The sequence below is a fragment of the Hypomesus nipponensis genome, chromosome 2, assembly GCF_054491055.1.
Source record: "Hypomesus nipponensis isolate SF chromosome 2, ASM5449105v1, whole genome shotgun sequence".
Classification (NCBI taxonomy): domain Eukaryota; kingdom Metazoa; phylum Chordata; class Actinopteri; order Osmeriformes; family Osmeridae; genus Hypomesus; species Hypomesus nipponensis.
In genome coordinates, this window is record NC_140362.1 from 18,591,867 (window position 1) to 18,616,485 (window position 24,619).

Below are 24,619 nucleotides of genomic sequence, written 5' to 3' on the forward strand. Positions count from 1 at the left end.
TTCTGCACGGTTGATCCTTGATATTCTGCTGTCTTCTCTATATCCACTATTTGTATCACTTTGGATAAGTATTTGCAAAATGAATAAAATGTAAATTAAACCACCAGTCCAACAGGAATCCAACCGTGAAACAAAACTTATATAGGCTAAACCGTGGAGACTATAAACGACCGATCTCATGAATGTATTTTTTCCTGAGCTTGTTGAATAGATTACCCATAGCTGGGTTGGACTCCATCCCTCAGACCTTCGTTCTTCTTTTACAAGACTAAAGGCTCGGCACTTATCGGACCGAAAGGTTCCTGCTTGCCTGCATTTCCATCACGGACGCCTTGTGTAGGGGAGACTGGGAACAGTCGCAACAAGGGACAGTTGCAACAAGTCTCTTTACTCCAATCAGAAACATGCTGGAGTGATGACACTCATACTGCACATGCACAGTTAGACCCCTCCCCCCACCAAGAAGACAGAACACATTCAACATCTGCTGCTGCATTCATTGAATACAACTTGTTTTGGAGGTATGAAAGTAAATTTTTACATGAGCTGTATTTTTGTCATACTGTCCTGACCTTTTGTATGAATTAATCAAAACTTAGTTTGAATTATTGTTTTGTTGACTTCTAAGTGAGATGGTTAGCATGTGTCAAGGTCAGTGTGTCCAGCCAGCACATGATGTTCTGTCATGGCTGCTAGTGTTGGGAAGGTTGCAACAAGTTGTTGCAACCATCCCCAAGCTAAGCATCCATATCAAAACAAACCACACAACAGTATTTTTCAACATGAACAAGTCAATATTTTGGAACGAGCATCAGATTGCAAATGTTCAATTCTTCCTGTCTGACACTGAAATATGGAGAGATTGAATAGCATCTGTAACACATGCACACTGAATCTATGTAGGCCTATATGTTCCACACAAACAAAACTCAACTGTTATTCAATCAATAAAATACAATAGGGCCTAATATTATTGTATAAATAAATAATACTTTAATATTAAAGTAAATACGTTAATATTTTCAGAATTATATGCTTATTGAGACAAAAAGCTATAGTTAATTAGTGAAATTTAAGGTATTTTTAACATGTTGCAACTGTCCCCTGGGTTGGGGTCAGTTGCAACATTGGGCTTCTACCATTCAAATAAATATTGTGAACAATATGTCATATGTAATCATCTTTAAATGGTTTGAGTAATTAGCAGACAGACGCAAGTTTAATATATACAAATTTGGTCTAGTCCAAATAGTCTCTGAATAACTCGAGAGAAATGCAAAAAGTGTTGCAACAGTCCCCAGTCTCCCCTACCATGTCATCGGACATATGTGCCTTCGATCTGCACCAGGGCATGCTGCAGTAACCTCGTAAATTATTTTTGAAACCTCGTATTTGTCACGCATTTCAAACATTGCTCACGCCGAAAAGACGCAGACTCAACACAAACTTACTGGGAAAAGAGTCCAAAATATCAACTAATGAGCGAAGGGGCAAGAACAGACAGCTGCAAGGAAAGTAGTTTCTAGGAAAGTTGTGCCATATTATTTTGTCTTCGATTTTTTTTCTACAGACAAAACACTTGCCTCGATTGTGGCGGTTTATGATGATTTCACACGGGAAATACTGGGTCTATAATGGATTAATGTTGCCAAAAGAAACTCACTCAGCGGAGAGTTTAAAATTTGCGGAAGAACTGAAAGTCCAGAACGACGATATATTTGCAATTACTTATCCGAAGTCAGGTAAAGTATGCTAGGCTGTAGCCTAAAATAAATATTAAATTAAACAAAAAAACTTTCACCCCAAATATATATTTTTTGTGCTTGCATTGCATAACTTTCCTGCTTCAAAGAATACATAGGCGTTATTTACACTACCTTTACAACTACCAAAATAAGCCCGAGATGTATCGAGCAAAAACGATTGATGGAAGCCTATGAAACATAGGAAATCATTTTTTTGAGTGAGATTCAAAATGTCAAGACATGCATTGAAACAGACAGGCTAAGAATCAGGGCTCTCAAGGATGTTGAGGATGTTAACATGATGGTAGTAACATGGTATGGTAAAATACCTTTTAAAATTAATGATTAAAGATGCCCTGCAAATCCACTGACTTTAGTTATATGGGAGAGAGATGGCACACAGTATTTAAGATTATGACAAAGTGTTTTTATTCACAAGGCACCACATGGATGCAGGAAATTCTGCCTCTGGTTCTCAATGGAGGGGACCTTACGCCAGTGCAAACTATTCCCAACTGGGACCGTGTTCCTTGGGTGGAAGAGACTCGAGCAGCTCTGGTCATGGACAACCTGGTTGCACCCAGGGCCATGGTCTCTCACATGCCCTACAATTTAATGCCTCCCTCTTTCATGTCCTCCAAAGCTAAGGTAAGAGTCAGTTGGCTTAATTTCAAACTTCCATAGTATTTCACCTGTCGTCTCATGCGCTATTGTGAATGTGTCTCATTCACGTCTCCTGTGTAGGACTGTTATCCAATTTAATCTATGTATACATTATGATTTAGACGTTAAGACTGGAATATGTTTTTTTAATTTCTGTTTGGTACTTGTGATCCATTACTGCTTTGCAAACTTGCCATATGAGATGTCTAATACATGATCTATTTTACAGTATATGTTTGACCAGCTGAGAGTCTTTATGCTACCCACCTCGTCCCTCTAGGCTATCTATGTCACCAGGAACCCCAGAGATGTCTTGGTGTCCTCATTCCACTTCCACAAAATGGCCAACTTCCTGGATGACCCAGGGACTTTTGATGAGTTTCTGGAAAAGTTCCTTTCTGGAAAAGGTCAGTACGGAAGGCTGTGCTTACTCTTCAAATATAACATTCTACAACTGTGTTTGATTTTTATTTTTCTGCCCAAACTGTGTTCATGTCCACAGTCATGTTTGGGAAATGGACTGACCATGTGAAGAGCTGGAGGAAAGCCGATTTGAGGGACAGAATCCTGTTTGTCACCTATGAAGAGATGGTTCAGGTGAGGAATTTACTCCCCTAAGAGTTACTAGTCAGCAACCCTGTCTGTCTGCCTATCTCCATATTTCCCTACATGCTCAAGTCTCTTGAGTCACTCAATTTCCATGCCCATCTACCTGTCCATATTCAAGTCTGTCTCCCTGACTGTCTGCAGGACTTACGAGGCGTTATCAGGCGTTTCTCATCTTTCCTGGGTCAAGGCCTGGATGAGGAGACAGTGGAGCGGGTGGCCAACCATTGCTGCTTCAGCAATATGAAGACGAACATTATGTCCAACTACTCTCTGGTTCCGCAGGAAATCATGGACAGCAGCAAGTCTCCCTTCCTTAGAAAAGGTACTGAAGCTAGCGCTAGATCACATTTGTTTCCGTTAATCTCTTACCTTGTGATTTCTCTTCTCTCTCCTTGTCTCTTGGTCTCTCTCCCTCTTGCACACAAAGTGTAGTTGGACTACTTGCTGTTGGGTGTTGCATAGCATAATATTCGGCATCTTACAGTAAATGTATTGTAAAACTCGTATTTGTTTTATTTTCAGGTGTTGTAGGGGACTGGAAAAACTATTTTAGTCCTGAACAGGAGGCCAGATTTGTAGCTGTTATACAACAGGAAATGGCTGGAATTAATATTACGTTCCCCTGGGATCAGGAGTAAGCTGAAGACATGGGGCTGGGATGGTCTTTGGGCCTATAACCAATAACACTGACGAGAGTAACCAGTATTTAGATGTTCTCATTCCGATGATTAGAGGACATTTTTATCATGTGGATTACTTTTTTTGTAGATATCATTCAGATCATTTGATCAACCACTGACATATACTGATACAACCATAAGCAACCATATATTTTGCGCAGCTATTTAACTCATATTGTTTATTAACTGGTGGTGTATGTGTACAGAAGCACATTTTGAGATATTTCAAGCTGTTTTAATAAACTGGTTTAATAAACATGTTAACAGAATGATATAGCACATGACTTTAACGGACTCTGTGTCACTTGGAAGTTCTCGTATCAATCTCACGAGCCAACTGACATAAAGCACACATGCCACAGAAGATTCCATGACACCAGTCTGACAGGATGCTCCCCTAGAAATAAACGGAGTATGAAGAACACTGTAAAATGTATCACATTTACATGAGAGACCATCATTACATGGTTATCCATATACCTCAATGTTATATCTCTCCCTTAAACCTGTTCGAAGCAGAAGATCAGATCCAGGAAGCAGAGGAAGCAAAAAACAATCTCCATATTTTTCTGCATTCAAATTGCCCAGGATAAAGGGGCAGAAGCATCCAAGCAGACCTGATTATTGTGAATAAAGAATAACAGGTGTGTAAATGATAGTTAGCCTACATGGCAAAATCAATCTGCTATTATGATATGATAAATCTACTCATATGAGAAAACTGCTGTAGCTACTATGTCAGAACTGCTTGACTTACAGGTGTCTCTGTCCTCACAACAATCACTCAACTTTGAGCTCCAAACTGTTTTCTGTCTAGAATTGGCGGGTAAGGCCTTGGGTTGACTTGATGTGGCATCTTCAAGCACGTTGCACATATTTACTGAAATTAATAAATGTAGCTCTAGCAGTACTGTACAGTATGCTAGTTAACTGCAAATAGAGAATAGCCTACTACAGCGGCCATAGCAAACGGTACAGTTTAACGTAGACAAGCTTAGCCAACAGATTAATAACAATGGTATTGCCTACAATGGGAAAACATGTGTACCACATAATATCAAAATACCATTCAGTGAATATGTTGTCCTAGCTTTGAGTAGTTAGCGAGTTAGTCCCCTCTGGCTATATTTTGCGCTACAAGATGATACAAACCCGAACCGGACTCAGGAACAAGAACGTTTCTTAGCAACGGGCAGCGTTCACATTTCCATACAGCTTCCACAGAAGGATCAATCATAGACATAATAAAGATTTGACTCTTTATTATGTCTATGGGATCAATAGCTTGGTAAATTATGAGTCATTTTTATTATGAGTTTACATTCTAGTCAAGCAAATAAATAAAGCAAAAATAAGAACTTGGCTGAATTGCTTAGGCTACACAAATATCTCAGACAGGGAATGTGTGATTTGTCTTGTATTCTTATTTTTTGGGGGACATAATATCTGTATAGGATGAGTCAAAAAAGAGGTAATGAGTTTGGAGTTTAGTTCAACCTTAGAGTACTCTGAACTTTTATTAACATGCATACTTATGCATTTACGTTGTGGAATTGTGCTTCTTTTCAGCGCATTCTGTGCTTAATTTCTTTAGCCATCTGACACAGTGCACAGGGGCCACAGCACATATGTACCGCCCAGTCATCCACAATGCTACCCTGCAAACAGAGATGGACAAAAGGACAAAACACTGGTGTAAATGTTTGCGTCAAAATAAATAAACATAAATGTGTCTTATAGTCTGTATGTAGCCTATGTATTTAAGTAATCACTCTCACAGGGATATTGTATCTCTCCCGCATTCCTGTACGCATCATCATCATAGCTCCTGGCAAAATGGGGAGACAGAAACATTCTCCATACTTCTCAGCCATCTGGCAGGACAGCACTCCGGGACAGAAGGCTCCACACATACCTGAAGGACGGGATACTCAATCTCAAGCAACTGCAATAGGTTCTGATTAGCCTACATGGAACTGATTTATCATTGCTATCTCTATGTAGCCTACCTTACTTCTGACACAATGGGAAATCACGTAAACCAGCATCTGCTGACGCAGTCCTCTAGCTCTGGCACTGAGCCTGATTTTTTGCTATAGTACTTTTTCTATTACACAACTTTCTTAGAGACACGACAGCAAGTCTCCTTCCTCCCCATACTCACACACTCTTTTGTCAATGCAACATTCCAACATGCGTGAGTGCCATCTTGTTTGGACGACCACTGTTCCAGTCATTCTTGGCTGACTCATTACTGTTTTTTTGAATCCCTCAAATTTGTTGGCTGGAAGAAATGTGTGGATGAAAATGGGAAAAAAATACGATTATCATACCTCACTGGGGCCCCGTGTGCAGCAATTGGCCTATAGCCTACGGTCAAAATATTTATTTTGCATGTCATTTAAAAGAGACAGGTCCATCCAACACAAGCATTAAAAGAGTAGCCTAGCCTATAGCCTTGGGCTATGTTTTTTTTATTAGGCTATATGTGAGCATAATATATTTTCATTATATTTATATTTTTCTATACAAATGGAACTATAACCTACTTAAAATATACTGTTGTACATTCAGACTTATTGACAACTTTAATATAGCCTATGTAAGAATGCAGTGCTCGACTATACTGTGGCCTATTAAAGTATAGGGACTAATTTTCTTTTCGCTTGGGATGGTTGCCAGTGGCCTCACATCTTCATTTTGAATTAAGATAAACACCCCCATCTAATGGACATCGGGCATTTTACATACAGTAGGCTAAATCACTGCCAAAGTTAGGACAAAATAAAGTAGGTCTATATTTCTGTGCACGGTAGTTATCTTTAAGTTGTGCTGCAGTTAGATAAAGTTAAGTTGTGCTGCAGTTAGATAACTGAAGCACAACTTAAAGATAACTACCGTGCACAGAAATATAGATTTGTGCTGCAGTTAGATAAAGTTAACTTTATCTAACTGCAGCAATTAGCGCTACTGTAGGCCTAGTACTACTAGTAGTAGCCTGCATTTAGGTAGCACTAATCACCACAACATGGTTAGCTAGCCTAATACCATAGCAACCGGTAATCTGGACCCGATTCTCATGTTCACACCCTACTGTTGCTCTGACTTTAATCTAGGCCCTATATTATTTCCAACAAAATAGTGTTACAGTTTTTTTTTTTTCAATTAACGTTTTACCTTCATGTGTGTCCATTTTATAAACAGTGCAACGTTATTTTAATGATAGTTCCAACGGGGGTCCAGGCTGGATGGTTGTTGTCAGATGGGCGTTCTTAGAATGTTGCTTGAAGTTGAATACAAATATGGTCGGAGTCAGACGCAACAAATTACCTGACCTGTAGGCCTAATTTAATATTGACAAATAGGCATATCATTCAAAACGATGTAGTTTTACTCGTGTTTATATTTTTGTGAATGTGGTGAATTCACGTTTAAAGTGCGAGTTAAATTTATATTTGGAATGCCGGAGCATGAGCTTACATTTAGACAAATAAAAGTTAATAGGCTATTTCAAGAAATATAATGATAATTCTGAATTGTAATGATATTTCGCATTTTGGTTGCATATGCCGCTGCCAGGCTTAAACGTTGCTATCACACTTTCTATTGTTCACAATTTCCTTTAAGAAAAGGATGTTTCTTCAAAATAGCCTACTTCCGATTCTTTTCGGACACACATTGATGTGTTATCCTGGCAGTTTTGTTATAGGTGTCATTCTCAATGAATTGTCGGTTTGTGAAGTGGACGCAACGTAAAATGCTTACTGACATGAATGAATGACAGGTCCTTTAAGTGCACCTCGAGATCACTGAAGTTCATTCAAAAATAAATTGTGTGTGCGAGCGCGCGCGAGTGTAGGCTATAGTGTGTGTGAAGTGTGGTTATTGTGTATAGTGTATGACTGCGTGTGTTTGTGCCTTTGCAGTTTGTGCCTGTCTATCTCACGTTTCTAAAGTTGATTTTCTACTGTGTACAGTAGGTTGATCAGTTGTTGAAATATAAATACAAAAATAAAACACAGAGATTGTGTTTTACACACTGACTGTTATGTCTTTATATTTTTACCAGTTAAAAAAAATTACATATGTGTATGGTTTTGGTGTTGCCAGAGGTGAAAACAATTTGTAACATAAGTCCTAATCATGAATCATGTATGTAGGCTTACTTATACTTTCACCAGATCCAATTTTCAATTGCTGAAATAAAAGAGTCCTAGCAATTGCAATGTCTAGACGTAGACGTATTATCAACAGTAGCTTACATTTACAGTAATGCATCCTAACTGTGATTATCAGAGTCGTCATGATGAACTGAATACATCCTCACTGCCTAACTTGGAAAACTGTTGAAAAAGCTTGAAACAGAACATCACCAAACGTCTGGATGGAGAAGATCTCCAACCACCTCTCAAGCCATAAAAACATAGTGTGAAGAGAAGACAGTGCTTACGTGCGTACAACACCTCCTCACTTTCTATCAAGCTCAGATGCTGACTCAATTAGATACCTCTGCTTTGTACCTGGGGGAGAAGGTGGGACATGTGGCATCAATGTTGGCCACCTCAGGACACCCACTTCGCTGTCATGATGGCATGGCCGGTTGGGTTTTCCCAGGGTAGCTCACAGGATACTAGGCTTTTTTGATCATTGCCTTTTATGTGGTCCCAGCAGATGCTGCCATTGAACAAGAGCAAAGGTCCATGATAGGCTTTAATTGCCATCATCCGGGCACACACACACACACAGAGATAGCCGGTCTAACTAAAGGCTAAATCCTCAGCTCTTTTTACAGCAACATATTCTATCATATGGCGCACAGGTAGGTTGCTTACCATGCTGTTAGCATGATTTTGAACATTTACATTTATTCATTTAGCAGACACTTTTATACAAAGCGACTTCCAAGAGAGAGCTTTACAAAGTGCATAGGTCACTGATAATAACAACAGGATAGCCCCAAAAACATTGCAGGTAGCCAAAACATGAAGCACACATTGTGAACAACCAATTGTGAATACAAAGATTTGTTCCTTTGGTCTAATTGCTGACTAGATGCTTAGCTTGGTGAGCAACGTAGATGTTAAATCTCCTGATGATGAATTGCAATCCAGACTTGTCTGGACTAGTGCAGACAGTGGTCGTGGAACCACCTAGGCCTATGGGGACAGCACTGAGACATGAGATAGCTGAGATAACTTACTCTACAGGGTCATCGACTGTCTGTTCCACTAGCTAGCGCTTCTCCAGCCATTACCACAAAATAAGGAAGAACCTCTCTACATCTGACGTCAATGATGATATACCATGACTTTACACAGAGGAATACACATGCACGTACGTGCACCCACACATATGCATGCACACATGCACACACCCACCCAAAACACCCACCCACACTGAAAACACCCCACCCTGTTATTTTTTTTTGGTTCTGGCCTCAGGCAATTAGTGTAAATTGCAGGAAGGTCGTTAGTCTTATCACTTGCCGTCAAGGCTGCAGCTGGCAAAGATGAACATTTCAAGAGTCACGTAGGGCTGAGAGCCCTCAGGTCATATGCCCTGGGAGCAGATCACACAGAGACACACACACACACACACTTGCATGAATGTACGCATGTGTACTCTCACACATGACGGCATATACATGCATGTCTATTGTAATATTTGAGGATGAGACTTTAAACGTTTTCTGCATGTTTTCATTACTCTTTACCACATAAATATTATTCACATTGCAAACTTTATAAGGGCACTTCCAAGAAAGATCTCAAGATTTCAAAGGACAAACAACGGGGGCAAAGTCAGCTCATTGCACTCTTTAACTAAATATTGCTGTTTTAACCCATTCAACATAAATTGAGCAGTCCTGTACATCTTGGCAGACACAACAATTGCATAAATGCCCCCCAGCAAATAGTTTGCTCCATTCAAACTCAGAAAAAGACGCAAACCCAATTGGCCAGTTTGTTCATGTACAATGAGATGAGTGGGTCTAGATGGGTCTGGATGGGTCTGGATGGGTCTTTGTATGTGGTCAACAAGGGTCAATAAAATACCAAATGATTAAATGAAATCCCTAAACTTACTCCTGATTTCCACACCACATCAGTCACGTCAAAGGAGTAAATACAGTTTTTCTCGATTGCTAAGAAAAAAATTGTATGTGTAAGCCATCCTCACAAAACCATTTAGCCAAATCCCAGCAGAAAGACCATGTACCCCAGTCTTTAAACACAATTTACTCTTTTTGACACATTTCTCAGGTTCATTCACACTTCTTTGTAAAAGTCTAAACCTCTCACTTTAAGAACAATTGTCACCATTATGTCATTCAGAAAACACTGCTGTTTCTTAAGTGAAATCAAAGCAGCGCAATTCAAACACCCTTAACAAACAATTATCCATGTGTAAGCACTAACAAGCAAATATACTCAACAAGCAATTGGGTTTGGAATGAATACAAAGGTAAGGTCATCTGTACTTTGAAATCATGGATGCAAATATCAGAGGAAGAGGCAGAATTGTCAGAATGAGAGGAGGTGGAAGGGAGAGGAAGAGGCAGAGGAAGAGTACGTAAGAAGAACAACAATCTCAAATGAGATCCATGCCACACTATGACAGAAATCCCTATGACAGAACAACCTTCTCCAAGCCATGGAAGAAGCTTGTGGGACATTGCTATGGAGTCTTGTCAGGGATGGCTCAGGCATTCAAGGGCATTTTCCCTGCTGTTTGAGTAGAGAAAACATTGCCTGTGATGTTGAAGAAAATGTTTGGCCTGACCCTGGTCAGAGACAGGATGCTGACCCAGAATGAACAGTACTGTAGCATATTCAAACCCTATTACCCAGGTAACAAATATTTGTTTATTTCCTTGTTTTCTAAGCCTTTGTTCCCCAACTTACAGCAATGAATTTGTGTTGGGCCAATTGCTTAGACACAAAAATGTCAAATAACACTCAGTTAGTGAAACCTGGCACTCGAGGGGAAAAAAACAGAAGCCCACACCTGCACAACTATAAGCACATTCTCATCCTCAAACTATTTGCAAAATACTACACACAGTGTTTTGCAAATCACTTAACACACTTTTCTACATGAGACACAGAAATTTAGCAAGATTCACTTCAAAGTCACTTCATTGCCTTTTTTAGACACTGCCTTGTAAAATGCCACACGTAAAGGAATGGATCAAACACGAGCGTCAGGTGTACAAGCACTTAAGTGCTAAACTGTACACATACCAATCAGGTGTAAGCACTATAAAAAGGCAACAGGTCAGTGTACCTGTCCTCATCAAAGATGAGAGGGGGAGCCCGTGGAGGAAGAGTGGTAGAGAGAGGGAGAGGTAGACCTGGAGGCTGTGGAAGAATAGGGCCAAATTTACAGTATCTAATGAAATTCAACATTGAACATTGGTTGACCATGCTGTGAACCATGGGGCAACATTGAGAGGGGCTGTACAGAGTACAGCCCAACCTCAGCAGATATACTGTTGCAACAGTAATTTGGACATTTCGACAATAACACAGGTGAAAACTACTATTGTCTACTGTCTACAGTACAGTACAGTAAAATGTAGCTACATGTAGCTACAGCTATATGCACTACATCAGTACTTTTTTTGTACTCATTCGTTGCAGTCCATGATTGAAATAATGTACTGTATTTAATCTACTGTATTCTTTCTTTTGTCTCCACAAATGTATTTGCTGTGTTTACATACTACTATGTAACTTACTACAGTATTTGATTTGAAATATGTTCATATTTTCTGCACAAAATGCAACCTTTATGTACTGTGGAAAAATACAGTAAATATTTTCAGCAGTGTGCAGTACTGGTCTTGTGTGTTGTGTTTGGTCAACATATTCAGGTACTGGTGTAACTGGTTCAAACAGAGTCCAATTTTATGAACCATGTGTGTGGCATACAGTGACAGAAATGGAAAGTCTTTTTTGTTAGAATTTTTGACAGCAAAGTTAGGTTTATATGACAGACAATATGGTTTTGATTAGAGTGTTTGATTTTGGGCCAAAAGTCAAGGGTTTGGCCAAAACAGTGTAAGTATGAAGATGTGTGTTTAGAGTTTGGAGAAAACACATTCAAGAAATGTGTCTTAGCAATTGAGGATAACTGTAGTATAAGTCATCTCACAAAGGAGCAAAGAAATCTTTGCCCACAGTTAAATTACTGAAAGGTTTGAAGCTTCTGCGTGACTATGTCACAACGCCATCTGGTTTGGCGTTGGCAGCGAGAAACTGAAACCCCTTTTGAGTCGAATTTGACCTATTGTCTTCAGGATGTGGTTATCTCCACATCCACCTATTGTCAAGTGGAGGTCGGGGGGAGTTCTACAGGTTACAGGTGGGGTGGACATGTGGAGGGGGGAAATTAATTTGTAAATTTCTTTTTTGCTTCGAAGTATACTAAAAGGAAAGTGGTCACTTGAGATATGTCTGCTAAACAGTTGCTGGTGTCAAAGATGACTTCACCATAACTTGCCATTGCGTTGGATCTAGGGTTCTCTGACTCAGGCACCACTGAAAAGTACTTACTTTCCTGTGAGACAGTCTCTGCTGACCGTCTGTGTAAATATCTATGTAATTGATGACTATGTAAATATCATGACGTGACTAGTCAAATATTAGCCTGGTCCTAACCAGACCCTCGCACATTTAATTTGTACAGAGGGTCTGGGATCGCTCCATTGACAAGCGTTAACTTCCTTGAAGGCAGGTACTCTGTTGAAGTTTAAAACTATTAGATCTGCCCAGAGCCACTCTGATCTGACATAACCAATCGCTAGCGTTCGCCTTAGTCAACTCCTTCACCACGGAGCTAGCTGCCGTAGCTGGAAAATTAAACTTTTCAGCAGCCCAATGTTTTATTCGGCAAGGCAATGTGTGTTCACAACACAAACAGGAGAGAAGACAAAACACAAGAGCCAGAATCGCAGTCTTATACCCCAAATGAGAATAATTCCCCGCCCTGGGAACTACTATGACGGTATCACTCTAACACTCTTTCCCCGTGCTTGGTGTTTTGGCTGGTAATATTGTTGATGAACTTCCTACAGCAGCTGAAAAGCCCATATATATGCTGACTCCCCCTCAGAAGTCCCAGGCCAGGGTCCTTGAAGTAAAACTTCAACTCCTATTGACCGTAACTATCCTATCCATCATCCAAAGTTCTGGCACTTCTCATAACTACTATTTCCCAATATCTAAGTGTTTTGACCAGAATCCAGCTGTTTTTGTTTATGTCCTACTGGTCTGGAGAATGATTTTTAGTAACAGTGTATGCTTCTAACTGTGTAGCTAGTCAGCCATTTTAGGCCCATCAACCTGACTTGATGTAACCCTACCTAGGTGTCTTGCCTAGCTGTCCCCATAATCATCACGTTCGCCTTCTTTCCTAAAAAGTTATTTTGTTATTACTTACCTTGAACATACCTCAAATGCTTTTCCAACCAACACCACAGGCATTGGTCTTCAGTGTATCCTAATTATCTTGGGCTGAGATGAGAGTCTAGATCCCAGGCATCATTCATCAACTTTAATTCATTCAGTTATAAATGGTTTGTGCAATGTATTCCTTCCAATAAACTCACAAATTTACATTTAGAGACTTTAGAAACACTTTTCATTAAGGATGCATTAACCACCATGCAATTATATAGCAATACCATAAGCAAAACCATTGTGGGTAAATATGAATTTCTATGTAAGTCAATAGTTTTAAGTGTTAGCGGTTGCAGAAGTGCGAGAAGGCACAGTATGGAGGACAGGTATAAGGGGCAAGTAGATGCTGTAAAGTGGCAGTTGAAGGTAATGTTTCCAAAACAACATCGATGTTAACATCTACCCACCCTTGGAAAGCCCAACCTACCAAGTTTCACTTGTGTAATACCTTATAATTCGTAATGAAGTGTGACTACAGAACATTTCCTATGGATTATAACTTTCACCATCTTCCAGGCATCACCTGAGATGCAACACGTCTTCTGTCTCAACTACTCTGTGAACCAGCCTCTACTGTTACTATATTTATCCGAGTCATTGTTGTCATGTAAACTGTCCTAAAACAAACAGTGCGTGTTGTGTCTTAAGGGTGTATGCATTTGGCCATCGAACAACATAAACAGCTCTATTCTGGTCCCCTGAATCCAATATGAGCTAGCCAAATCCCTGCACCTCCACAGGCCAGGCTTCTCTAACAGATACCCACACAAAGGGACTCCTTCCTGCTTTTCAAACATGAATAAATATATCTAAATATATCCACAGTCCTGTATGTCTCCTCAACAAGCTGCCAGTCAGACAAAGTGAAGTCACTGAAGAACCCTCAAGCCAATCTTGGAGTTCAGAGTATAAGACAATTATCACTGTTCACCCTCATTTATGGTTGATCCACCTGGTTCAACACATTGTATTTACTTTTTTATGTCCACAGTTAAAGAAAGAACCACAAAACATTGGATATAATTTATGCTTTAGCTTGAATGTGTGAATTTGTGTGTGTGTGTGTATCTGTGTGTGATTGTGTGTATGTGTAGAATTCGTAGTGGTTTGTGTTTGTTATCTAAACCAAGTTATCCTCCTGACTCCACAACAACAGACTATTGTTCATCTCTCCTTTGTTTGTTTACTAACGTACGTGGAGGACAAAGAGGGGAACACAGCTGGGTTCCCATTGGACAACACAGCATTCATCAACCACGATTTGAACCTGAGATACTTGAGCTAAACATACCAGGAGACATACCAGGAGTGTTGTTTGCCTACTCATGTCGCTCTAGTCGGATGTTGGATTTAAGACTCCTGTGGTATTTACATTTACATGTAGTTATTTAGCAGACGCTTTTATCCAAAGCTACTTACAGGAAGTACAGGGACATTCCCCGAGGCAAGTAAGGTGAAGTGCCTTGCCCAAGGACGCAACGTCATTTGGCACGGCCGGGAATCGAACGGTATTGGTCTCTGTTGTTTGTTCTCACATAGAGAAACTGCTATCTGAAAGTTAGGACTGAGAAAAGAGTAAAAGAGTGGACAGGGGAATTTGGAAACTTGGGGGACATAAAAAGAGTTACAAGGGAGTGCGAAAGGGAAGGAGGCTGGTAGCTGTAATCACAGCTGGGACTGTGAATTTTCCTTCATGTGCCAGAATTTCTAAAGAGCACGCTCCCCAGTAATGAGCGATAATGAGAGGCAGTGATAATCACTGTGATAGGTGGCCTCAGTGGACACACTGGTACTCCATTGGCTGGGCGGGGACCAGCCTGCCATTGAGAGGCTATCAGTGTGGAGGTGCTGGAAGCCCACGCCCTGGCTGGTGTGGACTGGTCCTGTGGGTCTTTGGGCTAAAAAGTGTGACACACTGGTCAGTAACCTTGGCTGGCACAATCCTTGATGGCAGGTTTGGGCAGATTAAGATATGTGTGTTTGTGTTTGTGTGCGTGTGTGTGTGTGTGTACTACCACACTTACAGTTCTGTGTCTGTTAAGGCAGAACTGCTAAGAAAACGTCCCACTAAGAAGAAAAAGGCCCTCTGCCTTGGATGGGAAGTTCTGTGTCTTCTTTTTGGCAAGAAACTGAACTGTAAACTTCTCTCATCATGAGGATCACTGGTCAAATACTTAATTTGCCTCAGAGATTACCTTGATACTGTCCAAGGATAAACATGAAGCCATGCCTTTTTCAGGATGTGCTCTATCAAAGAAGATGAATCAAAACCTTAGTTGCCAGATTGCTGGTGGATTGCCCGGTTTACAGTGGGAATGTGTGTATAAATGTTCCTCTACCTCTCGTCATTTGATCTATGAGTCGCTGAACATCACAACATCACAGTGGAGTACAGTCAATCTCCACTTCAATCTGCAGAGTGTGTTTTATTATGTGTTAGATTTCACCTTACATTCCCCAACAGTGGAATTAAGTAATTCCGTGGTGTGGTGCAGGAAGAGGATGGCAACTGAGGTCAGCATACAGCCATACTCTTGAATGTTTTGTTTTGTATAATTATACTTAAGACTTCCACAGTTCATGTTGAAATTGTACCCAGACAACGGCAAGAAAACGCGCCCTCGCTTGACAGTTTGGTCATCCGTCAGCATGTCATGTCAGTCTCAATGGGCAGTCAGCTACAGAGGCCAGCCTGTTTCCTATAGGATGTCTGTATGGTCTGTGGAAGCCTGTATGGGATGGGGTGGCAACCCTCACATCATGGGAAAACAAACATCCGGAATTTATCATAAACAAATCTGGACAGACATTAAACTGAGAAGCATTTCAGAAGAGATGCAATCCCCTTGTAACAGTCCATGTAAAATCTTTCAGAAATCCAGACAAGCAGACACCTGTTGTGTCACCTTTGTGTGTGTGGCTTTCATTTTGGATGGGTCTATGTGAAAAAGATGATATCAATTAGCTAAAATTAATTCATTTACCACTCCAAGAAATAAACAACTATAAATCTACAGAATCTGTTCCAGCATGACTTGTGTCGTGCAAAGCACAATGGTCATTGTCCTGAGGATGTCGGAGGGGATTGTAACAGAGCAAGCTATCTCAGGCTCTCTTTTTCAGAAGACAGGGTTTGATTAATTACATTTCTAACTATTAGACATGTGTCCTCATATTCTATGACAATGAACAACTGGCACTCTTAATCATATTCATTGTATTAATATAAACATTAATGTCAATATTGTTATTAATCATTATTTTCAATGTACCTAGACAAAACACTTTATGTAACTTCACAATGCCAACAGTATTTTATATACAATACGAAGAAAAAGAAAAAGCAGAATGGAATAGGCTAAATCTTTACACAAATCATCATCATATTCACGGAATAAAATATCATCCTTCCAACCCTCAAATGTAGACCCAAAAAACCGGTTATAACACAATCTATCGTGTAGCCTTTTATAATACACATAAAAATGTAGGCTACAATAGAACGCATTCCTTAACAGTTCTTAGTTCTTAAATTAATTACGTTATTCGGTGGTCATCAGAAACTTTGTCAAATAAAAATGATTTACCACAATGTATTTAATAAGCTCTTTAAACTAAAGAGGGGGAAAATTGCATTGTTCATCTGGGCTCAGGAGGCTTGCGGAACTCCTTTCATCCGGTAATTGAGTAACGAGGGCGGGGCTGCGGTGGCGCCTAAGAGGGAAGGATACTTTCGAGTAGCCTATTCATCCTTCACGGTCATACCCGGGATTTTGAGTGTTGGACGGAGGGGAGGGGGGAGGATGCAAGCGATGAGGACGATTATGGGTTCCTGTCTGTCTCATTCGTTCACATCTCTTGCCCTATAAAACCACAGAGAACATGTCCCTGACATTGTTGAACTACATGCGCACAGCAGGTGCCCGTTTGTTCAAATCGGTGATATAGAAGTAGAGATGGCTCAAAGCGTTCTCATTTTGAGATTAGGGATGTTGATTCTCGCTTTGGGATTAACAGGTAAGGATTATATATATTATTTTTTTTACTAGGCTACCATGGCAGGTTGAGTTATTACTGCTAATATTGTGTTAATTAATTTGTTACGTAGCCTAATTTAGGTTTACGGGCCAGCTTTTATGATTGGATAGGCAATTAATTTCAACCAGTAATCTCTGCCATAACAATGGAAATGCGTTCTCAATGAAATGTAAAATAGACTATCGTTACAAATCAGAGCAGATAGGAGAAAACGGTAAGTTTTTCTCTATATCTAAAAGTATAATGTAATTTACTTTAATTGTGATTAATGAATGTATTAATCATTTTCAATTAATAATAATCACACTCCCCCCCCCCTTCTACAGTCGTTTCACTGAATGTCACAAATGATCTGAACAATAGAAAATCAACACTAACATAGCACACATACATCTGTCTTCTTGGCTCTTCCAAGTTTGTTCTCGCTGTCCTCAAGACTTAAGTGTGAATGCCAATATTATTTCCATAGTGTCTCGTTAATGTGTATGAAGTTATTTTTTTCATTGCTCCTCATCGTCCTCTCCTCCATCTCCTTCTCCCTCTCCGTTCTTCCCTTTCCTTCTCCTGCTTTCCCTCTCTCTCCTCCTCAGAGGCTAAGGTAGAGATCATCACAAGTACAACTGAGGTGAAGTTGGGAGAAGACCACATGTTGCTCTGTAAAGGTTGGTACACTATTCTATCATCTACAGATTAAATGAATCAGTTTAATGAAAGCAAATAGGAGTTTGAAACAAGTACAATGTTCTCTTCCGATGACTGTCTAACTGAAAGATTTCTGTATTCTCTAATATCTCTGTCCATCACCCCTTCACAAACACACACAAACACACACCTCTCCCCCACACACCTTACGTGGGTTAGCAAATGTGGAGGGGGACATCACCTGGTATAAAGATGACAACGAAGTGGATGAGGAGGTGGAAAAGGTGGATGAGACCAGCAGCAAGTTGTTCATCAGAAAGGCGAAGATGGGTGATTCTGGACGTTACACGTGCGAGTGCACACCTGATAGCGGACTTGTAAGCAGAACTTCTCTCCCAATCTTTGTCTATGGTAAGTCAGGGCACAGACAAACAATCATGTGCAGTATGTACTATACATGCACAGACCCATACACACTCTCACTACTGTATTTAATCCCTATAGAGCGCCCATCATTTGGGGCCACCCCACTCTTCCATGAGTTCCTGGTGGGCCAGGATGCAGTGGTTCCATGCATAGTGACTGGCCAGCCTAAAGTTGAAGTCCACTGGATCAGGGATGATGAGGTTGTGAGGCGAGATGGTAAGTGGGGCTCTCTCACAGCGAAGATTTCTGATTGTATTGGGATGTTCTGGTTGAAATAGCTCAGCTTGTTGCCTGCCTTGGGATTGGTGGAAAGGTGGCAATGAGTCCAGGGTAAACCTCTTTTCCAGCTTTCTGTGATCTCTTCCCTTTCACAGCAACATCAACCCCATCTCAAACCCACCCTAACCCTGGCTTAGAATGCCACCATTGACAACAGAGAAAATGTGTCTGGGTGTGCATTGGAGTGTGCTTGTGCATGCCTGTGTGTATGTGTGTGTCTGCCTATACCCATGCGTATTAGCTTTCCACAGCTTATGCCTTTTATGCTGTTCAGTAAAAGACAGAATGGGCCTGATGGTGGCATGCCGAACACTTGTTCATCTTTTAATTTATTCCCTCCCAACCATTCCCAGGTATGCGTGTCAGCGTTACGAGTGACAACTCGCTCCAAATAAAAAACATAAGGAAGACAGATGGTGGCTCCTACACGTGTGAGGGCAGCTTCAGGGGACGGCAAAGCATATCTGAAAAACTTGCCATCTCTATCACTATCAATGGTGAGGCCTGGGAATGGCAATGGGGGAGGCTGGAGGGGGCAGTGATGGACAGTGAAGATCTCATTCTTTAAGGAGGTGGTGGGGAGTCGTGTGTGTGAGTGTTTGTTTGTTTGTGTGTCTGTGTGTGTGTGTGTGTGCGTGAGTGAGGGGAGGGGGGCAAGGGAGGGATGGAGACCATGTGGTGATCTCACTTAACTGACTACACAGGAACCAAATCCCACATATTTTGCTTTCCTCAAATTTTGAATTGCAACATTCAAGCACAAACACACAAAAGTACACCCTGCTTTGCACTTCCACAGCCCCCCCTACAGTGAGAATCCACGAGGAAGTGAAGAGAGTAATGGCAGGACCAGACACCAACGTTTCCCTTATCTGTTTGGTAGACGGGCTCCCAAAACCTAACATTTCCTGGACTTTGTAAGTGTGTTTGTGCATATGTTTGAGTGTGTTTGTATGTATATGTGCACACATGAGTATGTGATTGCTATGGAGAGATAATTTCCCACCCACGGAGATGGAGTGGAAGAGAAAGGAAGATAGCGATAGTGGTCATTTTCTTTCCACACACTTTCTACTGTGTGTCTGTTTATGTGGACCACGATGTTGCAGTGAACTAATGTGGCGTACCGTTCTGAAGAATGAGCGTGTGTATTTGTGTAGAGAGACTGTGTTTGTGTTTTGTGGTGTTGTATGTGTCTGACTTCCTTTTAGTCTTATCAGCAGAGTAATGTTGCAACATACAGTACTTATGCCCATTCTTTCCTCCCTCTTAGGCCTGCTACTTTCGACACCACTCGGCACCAATTCAACTCGGACCGTAGTGAGCTGAGCCTATACCCAGTTGTGAGGAAGGATTATGGAGAGTACGTTTGCACGGCCAAGAACAAGATAGGAGAAAACAGTGCAACCATCATGCTGGATGTTTCAGGTCAGGAATAAAATACAAACTCACTACGTTTGCCTTTGTTTCATGTCAATTTGGGAAAAAAGCTACATAAAAATGCTACATTAACTAAATGTAACTGTAAAACAGATCTTATGGTTTCTAAAGAGAGCATGCGTGAAAATAGTGCATATACAAAGTAAGCTACATCCGAAATTAAGGATCCAAAAACGTGTAGTTCGAACAGTATTTGGTTGTACGTGAAATAACGGTCTCAACTACAATATGACATTGTACAGTGCAGTGAAACATCTTATAAACATATCTTAAAATGACTTTTTTTCAGAGCACCCGCTGGTAGTGTTGAGTCAAGAGGCGGTGGATGTGAATCCAGGAGAGGATGTGTTTGTCTCATGTAACGTGTCAGGCCACCCCACACCCTCACTGCTGTGGATCAGTAACACAGGACACCCTCTAGTAAGACACACACATACAAAAACACACACATTCAAAAAACAAAACACATGACCACACGCACCTTTATTGACCAATTCTGTGTGACTTTGTGCCCAGAACTCCAGTGAAGGTAGGGTGAGGGTTGAGAATGGCTCACTGGTGGTGGAGAAGGTGGTGCCCTCCAATGGTGGTGTGTACAGCTGCATGGCCATCAGCCCTTCTAGCAACATCTCCAAAGAATTCAGCCTTCAGAGTAAGGCTGGAGTATGCCTCCTTTATAGACTTTACCGATATATTTCAACAATATCATTCCTCCTCACCCTCAATCTGTCTCACCCCTCCACATGCTCACCCACAGCCCCATTTCAATCCAACCCACTTTTCTTTCACACCCTCCAGCCCCTCCTTACTTTCTCATCCACCAGAAACTACAGACCGTAGGACTGAACAACATCACCAGAGCCAATTGTATCACTATTCAAAATAAACTTTTTTTTTTAATGTTGGTTCCAACTAACAACTTTCTTCCTCTATCTCCTTACCAGCCCATCCTGGCCCTCCGAGCCAGGTGAGTGCCTACCCAGGCCCCACCTCGGTCATATTTTCTCTTGGGAGGACACAGGTAGATGGGGGCTCTCCAATTACTCACTACACCATACAGTGGAGGAAAAACGCTCAGGACCCCTGGAATGAGACAACTGTCCCAGCCATAGGTAGAACACATCTAAAACATTCCATACTAATAAATACTGCTGCAGTTTCTGCACTTCTGTGTTCTCTCCCGGATGGGAATATTTGGTTTGTAGCAGAACCATGCAAAAACAACCTACATCAAATGGATGAATTAGGAAGTTGGAGACAGAACAACATGAAGATAAATACTGTATATTTCACGTAGAATTGAATGGGATTGGACGGAACAAGTGCAAAGTGCAGAAGTCTTTATGTGTGTATGTGTGTGTGCGTTTGTGCAGACCCAGTGGCAATCACATCCCTGAAACCATACACCTCCTACTCTGTACGCCTTTCCCCCAGTAACCGCCTGGGTCAGGGGGACTTCTCAACTCAACAGACTGTTCGAACGCAAGGCATTCGTGAGTATCACGCACACATGCACACACGCACACACACACACATTACGCATATCATTAGTATTCACAAAAAACACATTTCTCAAAATTTCTCTCTCTCTTTACCCATCTATCTTTCACACACACACACACACACACACACACAACATGTAACTTAATCCACTTCCCTTACAGAAGAATTTATGTTTTATCATGTTCCCATGTAAATGTTTACTAAATTGTATATCACCTGTATTTCACTTGCTGCACATGCTCATCTGCCTCATTCACTCATTGCAATCTTGACATCATCACCTGCTCGCCGATGCCCATTCACAATCCTTTTCCACCCCCAACCATGATGAAATCATCACATTCCATTGGCATCCACCCAACCAGGAGGTAAAGATTAAACCTTGTCTGTTTACCTGTCTATGTTTGGTGTTTGTCTGTCTGTCTGTCCTTCTCTCTAATATTTAAATGTAGTCATTGAGCAGACGCTCTTATCCAGAGCGACTTACAGTAAGTACAGGGACATTCTCCCCAAGGCAAGTAGGGTGAAGTGCCTTGCCCAAGGACACAATGTCATTTGTCAGGAATCGAACCGACATCCTTCTGATTATAATAGCCCGACTCCCTAACCGCTCAGCCATCTCATCTGACCCTAATATGTACCGCCTCATGTTGTTCTGTGTCTCCCCAGGTGAGCCTGATAGCCCACTGCTGTTGGCACATGAGGCTAAAGGGGAGGGAAATTCCTTCTCTGTTCCTCTCAGACAGTTGGATAATGGAGGCTCCCCCATCACACAGTACATTCTCCGCTACCGAATGGTCAGTCTGCACGTGTGTGCGCATGTGGGGCTGAGATTATTGAACAGCTAGTTAGTCGGTTAGCAAATTTGTGCTGTCATGTGCAGGTGAAGGAAGGTGAGGAGTGGACAGAGAGGAAGTTACCTTCCAACTCTACAGCACTGCACCTGCAGGACCTGCAGTACGACTCAGACTTTCACCTGGAGCTGCAGGCTGCTAACCTGAATGGCTCCTCTTTCCCAGCCAAGCTGGACTTTAGCACCCCGAAGGCTGGTAAGTATCGTCCACACCCAACCTTTACCTTCTCCTACCACCTGAAATGTATTGCTCTCTTGAGATAAATAAATATTCTCTGTGTCTGTCTCTTTCTTTTTGCTTCCCAGTTGCCAAGGCCAGAAATGGCGTGGGTAAAGGAGGCGTTGTTGGCATCGTCCTGTTTATATTCCTGATGCTATTGCTAGCGGTGGATGCCACCTGTTGCTATACCAATCGCTGCGGCCTGCTCATGTTCCTGGCAGTCCGTCTGTTTGGTCAGAAGGTTTCAGGTCTGAAGACCCTGGAGGAGGGAGATGGCACAACGAATGGGTACGTGTGTACGAAAATCCTGAAATTATTTGTTGTGGCAATGAGTGAAAACAGACATTTGACACATCTTATTGAGATTAGTGCCATATGATTTAGGACCAGCAGGAGTTAAAACATGGTTATAAGTCTCCTCTGGTATATGTGTGTGTTCCCACTGCAGAGACTTGAAGTTGAATGGGCTAGAAACCCCCAGAGGGAGTGTATCTAAGCAACAGGCTGTTAACGGCAACCAGGGCGGGGCTGAGGTCACCTGCGACAAAGCTTCTCTCACGAAATTCGAGTAGGTCACCCCAAGTGGACACAGACAACCCCTCTCTTCCATGAGGGCTGTGATCCATAAAAATGGCTGTCAGAACCCCTCCAATACAATGATGGTGTAACTCTGTCCTGCTTGCTCTTGAAGCTCTGCACGGTGGTCAGACATGACAATCGCTGCTTTAGAACGTGTTCATCATGTGGAGGGGGGCTGGCCATTTTTAACACCCTTTTGATAGCTAGCATGTATTCACATCACTAAAGTCTTGACGGGTCTAGGTAAGTGAAAGAGAAAGCATGGGGGTTTCAAGAGACATTCGGCTCATATCTCCCTTTGATATCTGTCACTCCTGCGTCTATTTGCATGTTCACAGACTGTATTAATTAACATGTGTTGAACCATACAAATGTCTACCCAGCCAAATAACTCTGACTACAGGCTGTACAAGACTTTTGTTCCAACTGATAAAGACCCTGTAACTTTTCTAACTTAAACCCCTTTAATTTCCTCTGGCCTGCAGGAAAACGCCCTCTAGTGGAGACCCTGTCCTCGACGCCTGAGACACGGGTAACAAAACAGAACCAAGGACATACACAGTATTGTATGGCATGGATCCAACAGCAGACTTCAACAGAGGACAGAGGAATGGGGACAATTGCAGAATTATATTTATCTCTAAAATGAAATATCTTATCAGAGTATTATTATTCAAACTCAGTTCAGTAATTATTGTGTTTTTCCAAGTATTACTTCAAGGCTGTTTCATTGCCATTGTTGCAGTGTGTGACCAAAGTAATCTATTTATTTATTTATATATCATGACATATACGATAGAATCTGCTCACACAACTACCAGCAAGAGAAATTAACATTCATTTAAAGGACAGTATCAGTCTTATACCGCATATATGTTGATTGTGTAATGATTCTGAAATATATATCACACTGTACATTGTATATACACATTACAGTTATGTATTTTAATATTTGAACATGACATTTGAAACCGTTCATGGTGTTATTTATTGTAAATACACCACCATGTATTTTAACATGCACCATGTTCTATATAAAATGAAAAATTGTAAATGTATTATGTTAACAAATGGATTTGAGGGAACTAAATGTTCTTGACTCACCTCTTACAAATAGTTGAAATTACAATATTTAATAGCTAATCCCAGACTACAGGACGCTATTAATGATGAACAGGATGACAGGACACCCTGGCAAACCCTCCACTGTAATAATGTTTGACAAGCACTGTTGGCATAAATTAATTACTTAATCATTGTGATGATAGGCAGTTTCATGGATTGTTTCGGTAAATATTGGTCTATTGCAAATGTAGAATGAAAGCAAACAATGCTAAAACATTAGGGTTGGGAATCCCTAGGGTTGTTATCAATATGTAAAAAATTGAATTGAATCAATTAACACAAATATATTTTTAAAATAAAATATAATGACATGTCGTAAATTGGAAACAGTCTCTCCTGGGAACTACAGAATA

General features: G+C 41.1%; 3 protein-coding genes across 5 annotated transcripts; 2 read left to right on the forward strand and 1 right to left on the reverse strand.

Annotated features, from left to right (window-relative positions):
* The first annotated feature begins 363 nt into the window (after positions 1-363).
* sult2st3 (sulfotransferase family 2, cytosolic sulfotransferase 3) lies at positions 364-3,969 on the forward strand. Of its 2 annotated transcripts, none has more exons than XM_084709849.1 (6): positions 364-521; positions 2,185-2,393; positions 2,689-2,815; positions 2,911-3,005; positions 3,159-3,339; positions 3,540-3,969. In XM_084709849.1, the coding sequence occupies exons 2-6, from the start codon at positions 2,196-2,198 to the stop codon at positions 3,653-3,655; spliced, it is 717 nt and encodes a 238-aa protein (XP_084565975.1). In that variant the 5' UTR covers positions 364-521; positions 2,185-2,195; the 3' UTR covers positions 3,656-3,969. The 2 variants fall into 2 exon arrangements, with proteins under 2 accessions (XP_084565975.1, XP_084565965.1); XM_084709839.1 differs by lacking the exon at positions 364-521 and adding an exon at positions 1,321-1,742.
* A 313-nt stretch (positions 3,970-4,282) lies between these two features.
* LOC146301319 (cornifelin-like) lies at positions 4,283-7,029 on the reverse strand. 2 transcript variants are annotated; one of them, XR_014768877.1, is made up of 6 exons: positions 6,875-7,029; positions 5,862-5,981; positions 5,476-5,612; positions 4,764-5,355; positions 4,455-4,553; positions 4,283-4,314 (listed from the first exon to the last, which is right to left on the reverse strand). XR_014768877.1 is itself a non-coding variant. In XM_084709863.1 (5 exons), the coding sequence occupies exons 1-4, from the start codon at positions 6,888-6,890 to the stop codon at positions 5,263-5,265; spliced, it is 366 nt and encodes a 121-aa protein (XP_084565989.1). In that variant the 5' UTR covers positions 6,891-7,029; the 3' UTR covers positions 4,296-4,314; positions 5,230-5,262. The 2 variants fall into 2 exon arrangements, 1 of the variants encoding a protein (XP_084565989.1); XM_084709863.1 differs by lacking the exon at positions 4,455-4,553 and having other exon boundaries at positions 4,296-4,314; positions 5,230-5,355.
* A 10,088-nt stretch (positions 7,030-17,117) lies between these two features.
* On the forward strand, positions 17,118-24,110 carry ncam3 (neural cell adhesion molecule 3). The gene is made up of 16 exons (XM_084670672.1): positions 17,118-17,178; positions 17,790-17,861; positions 18,061-18,252; positions 18,346-18,483; positions 18,900-19,043; positions 19,346-19,463; positions 19,820-19,974; positions 20,276-20,406; positions 20,503-20,638; positions 20,931-21,098; positions 21,360-21,479; positions 22,159-22,286; positions 22,373-22,538; positions 22,649-22,850; positions 23,011-23,130; positions 23,627-24,110. Exons 1-16 carry the CDS (start codon positions 17,118-17,120, stop codon positions 23,664-23,666), a joined length of 2,091 nt encoding a protein of 696 aa, XP_084526798.1. The 3' UTR covers positions 23,667-24,110.
* Positions 24,111-24,619: the final 509 nt, after the last annotated feature.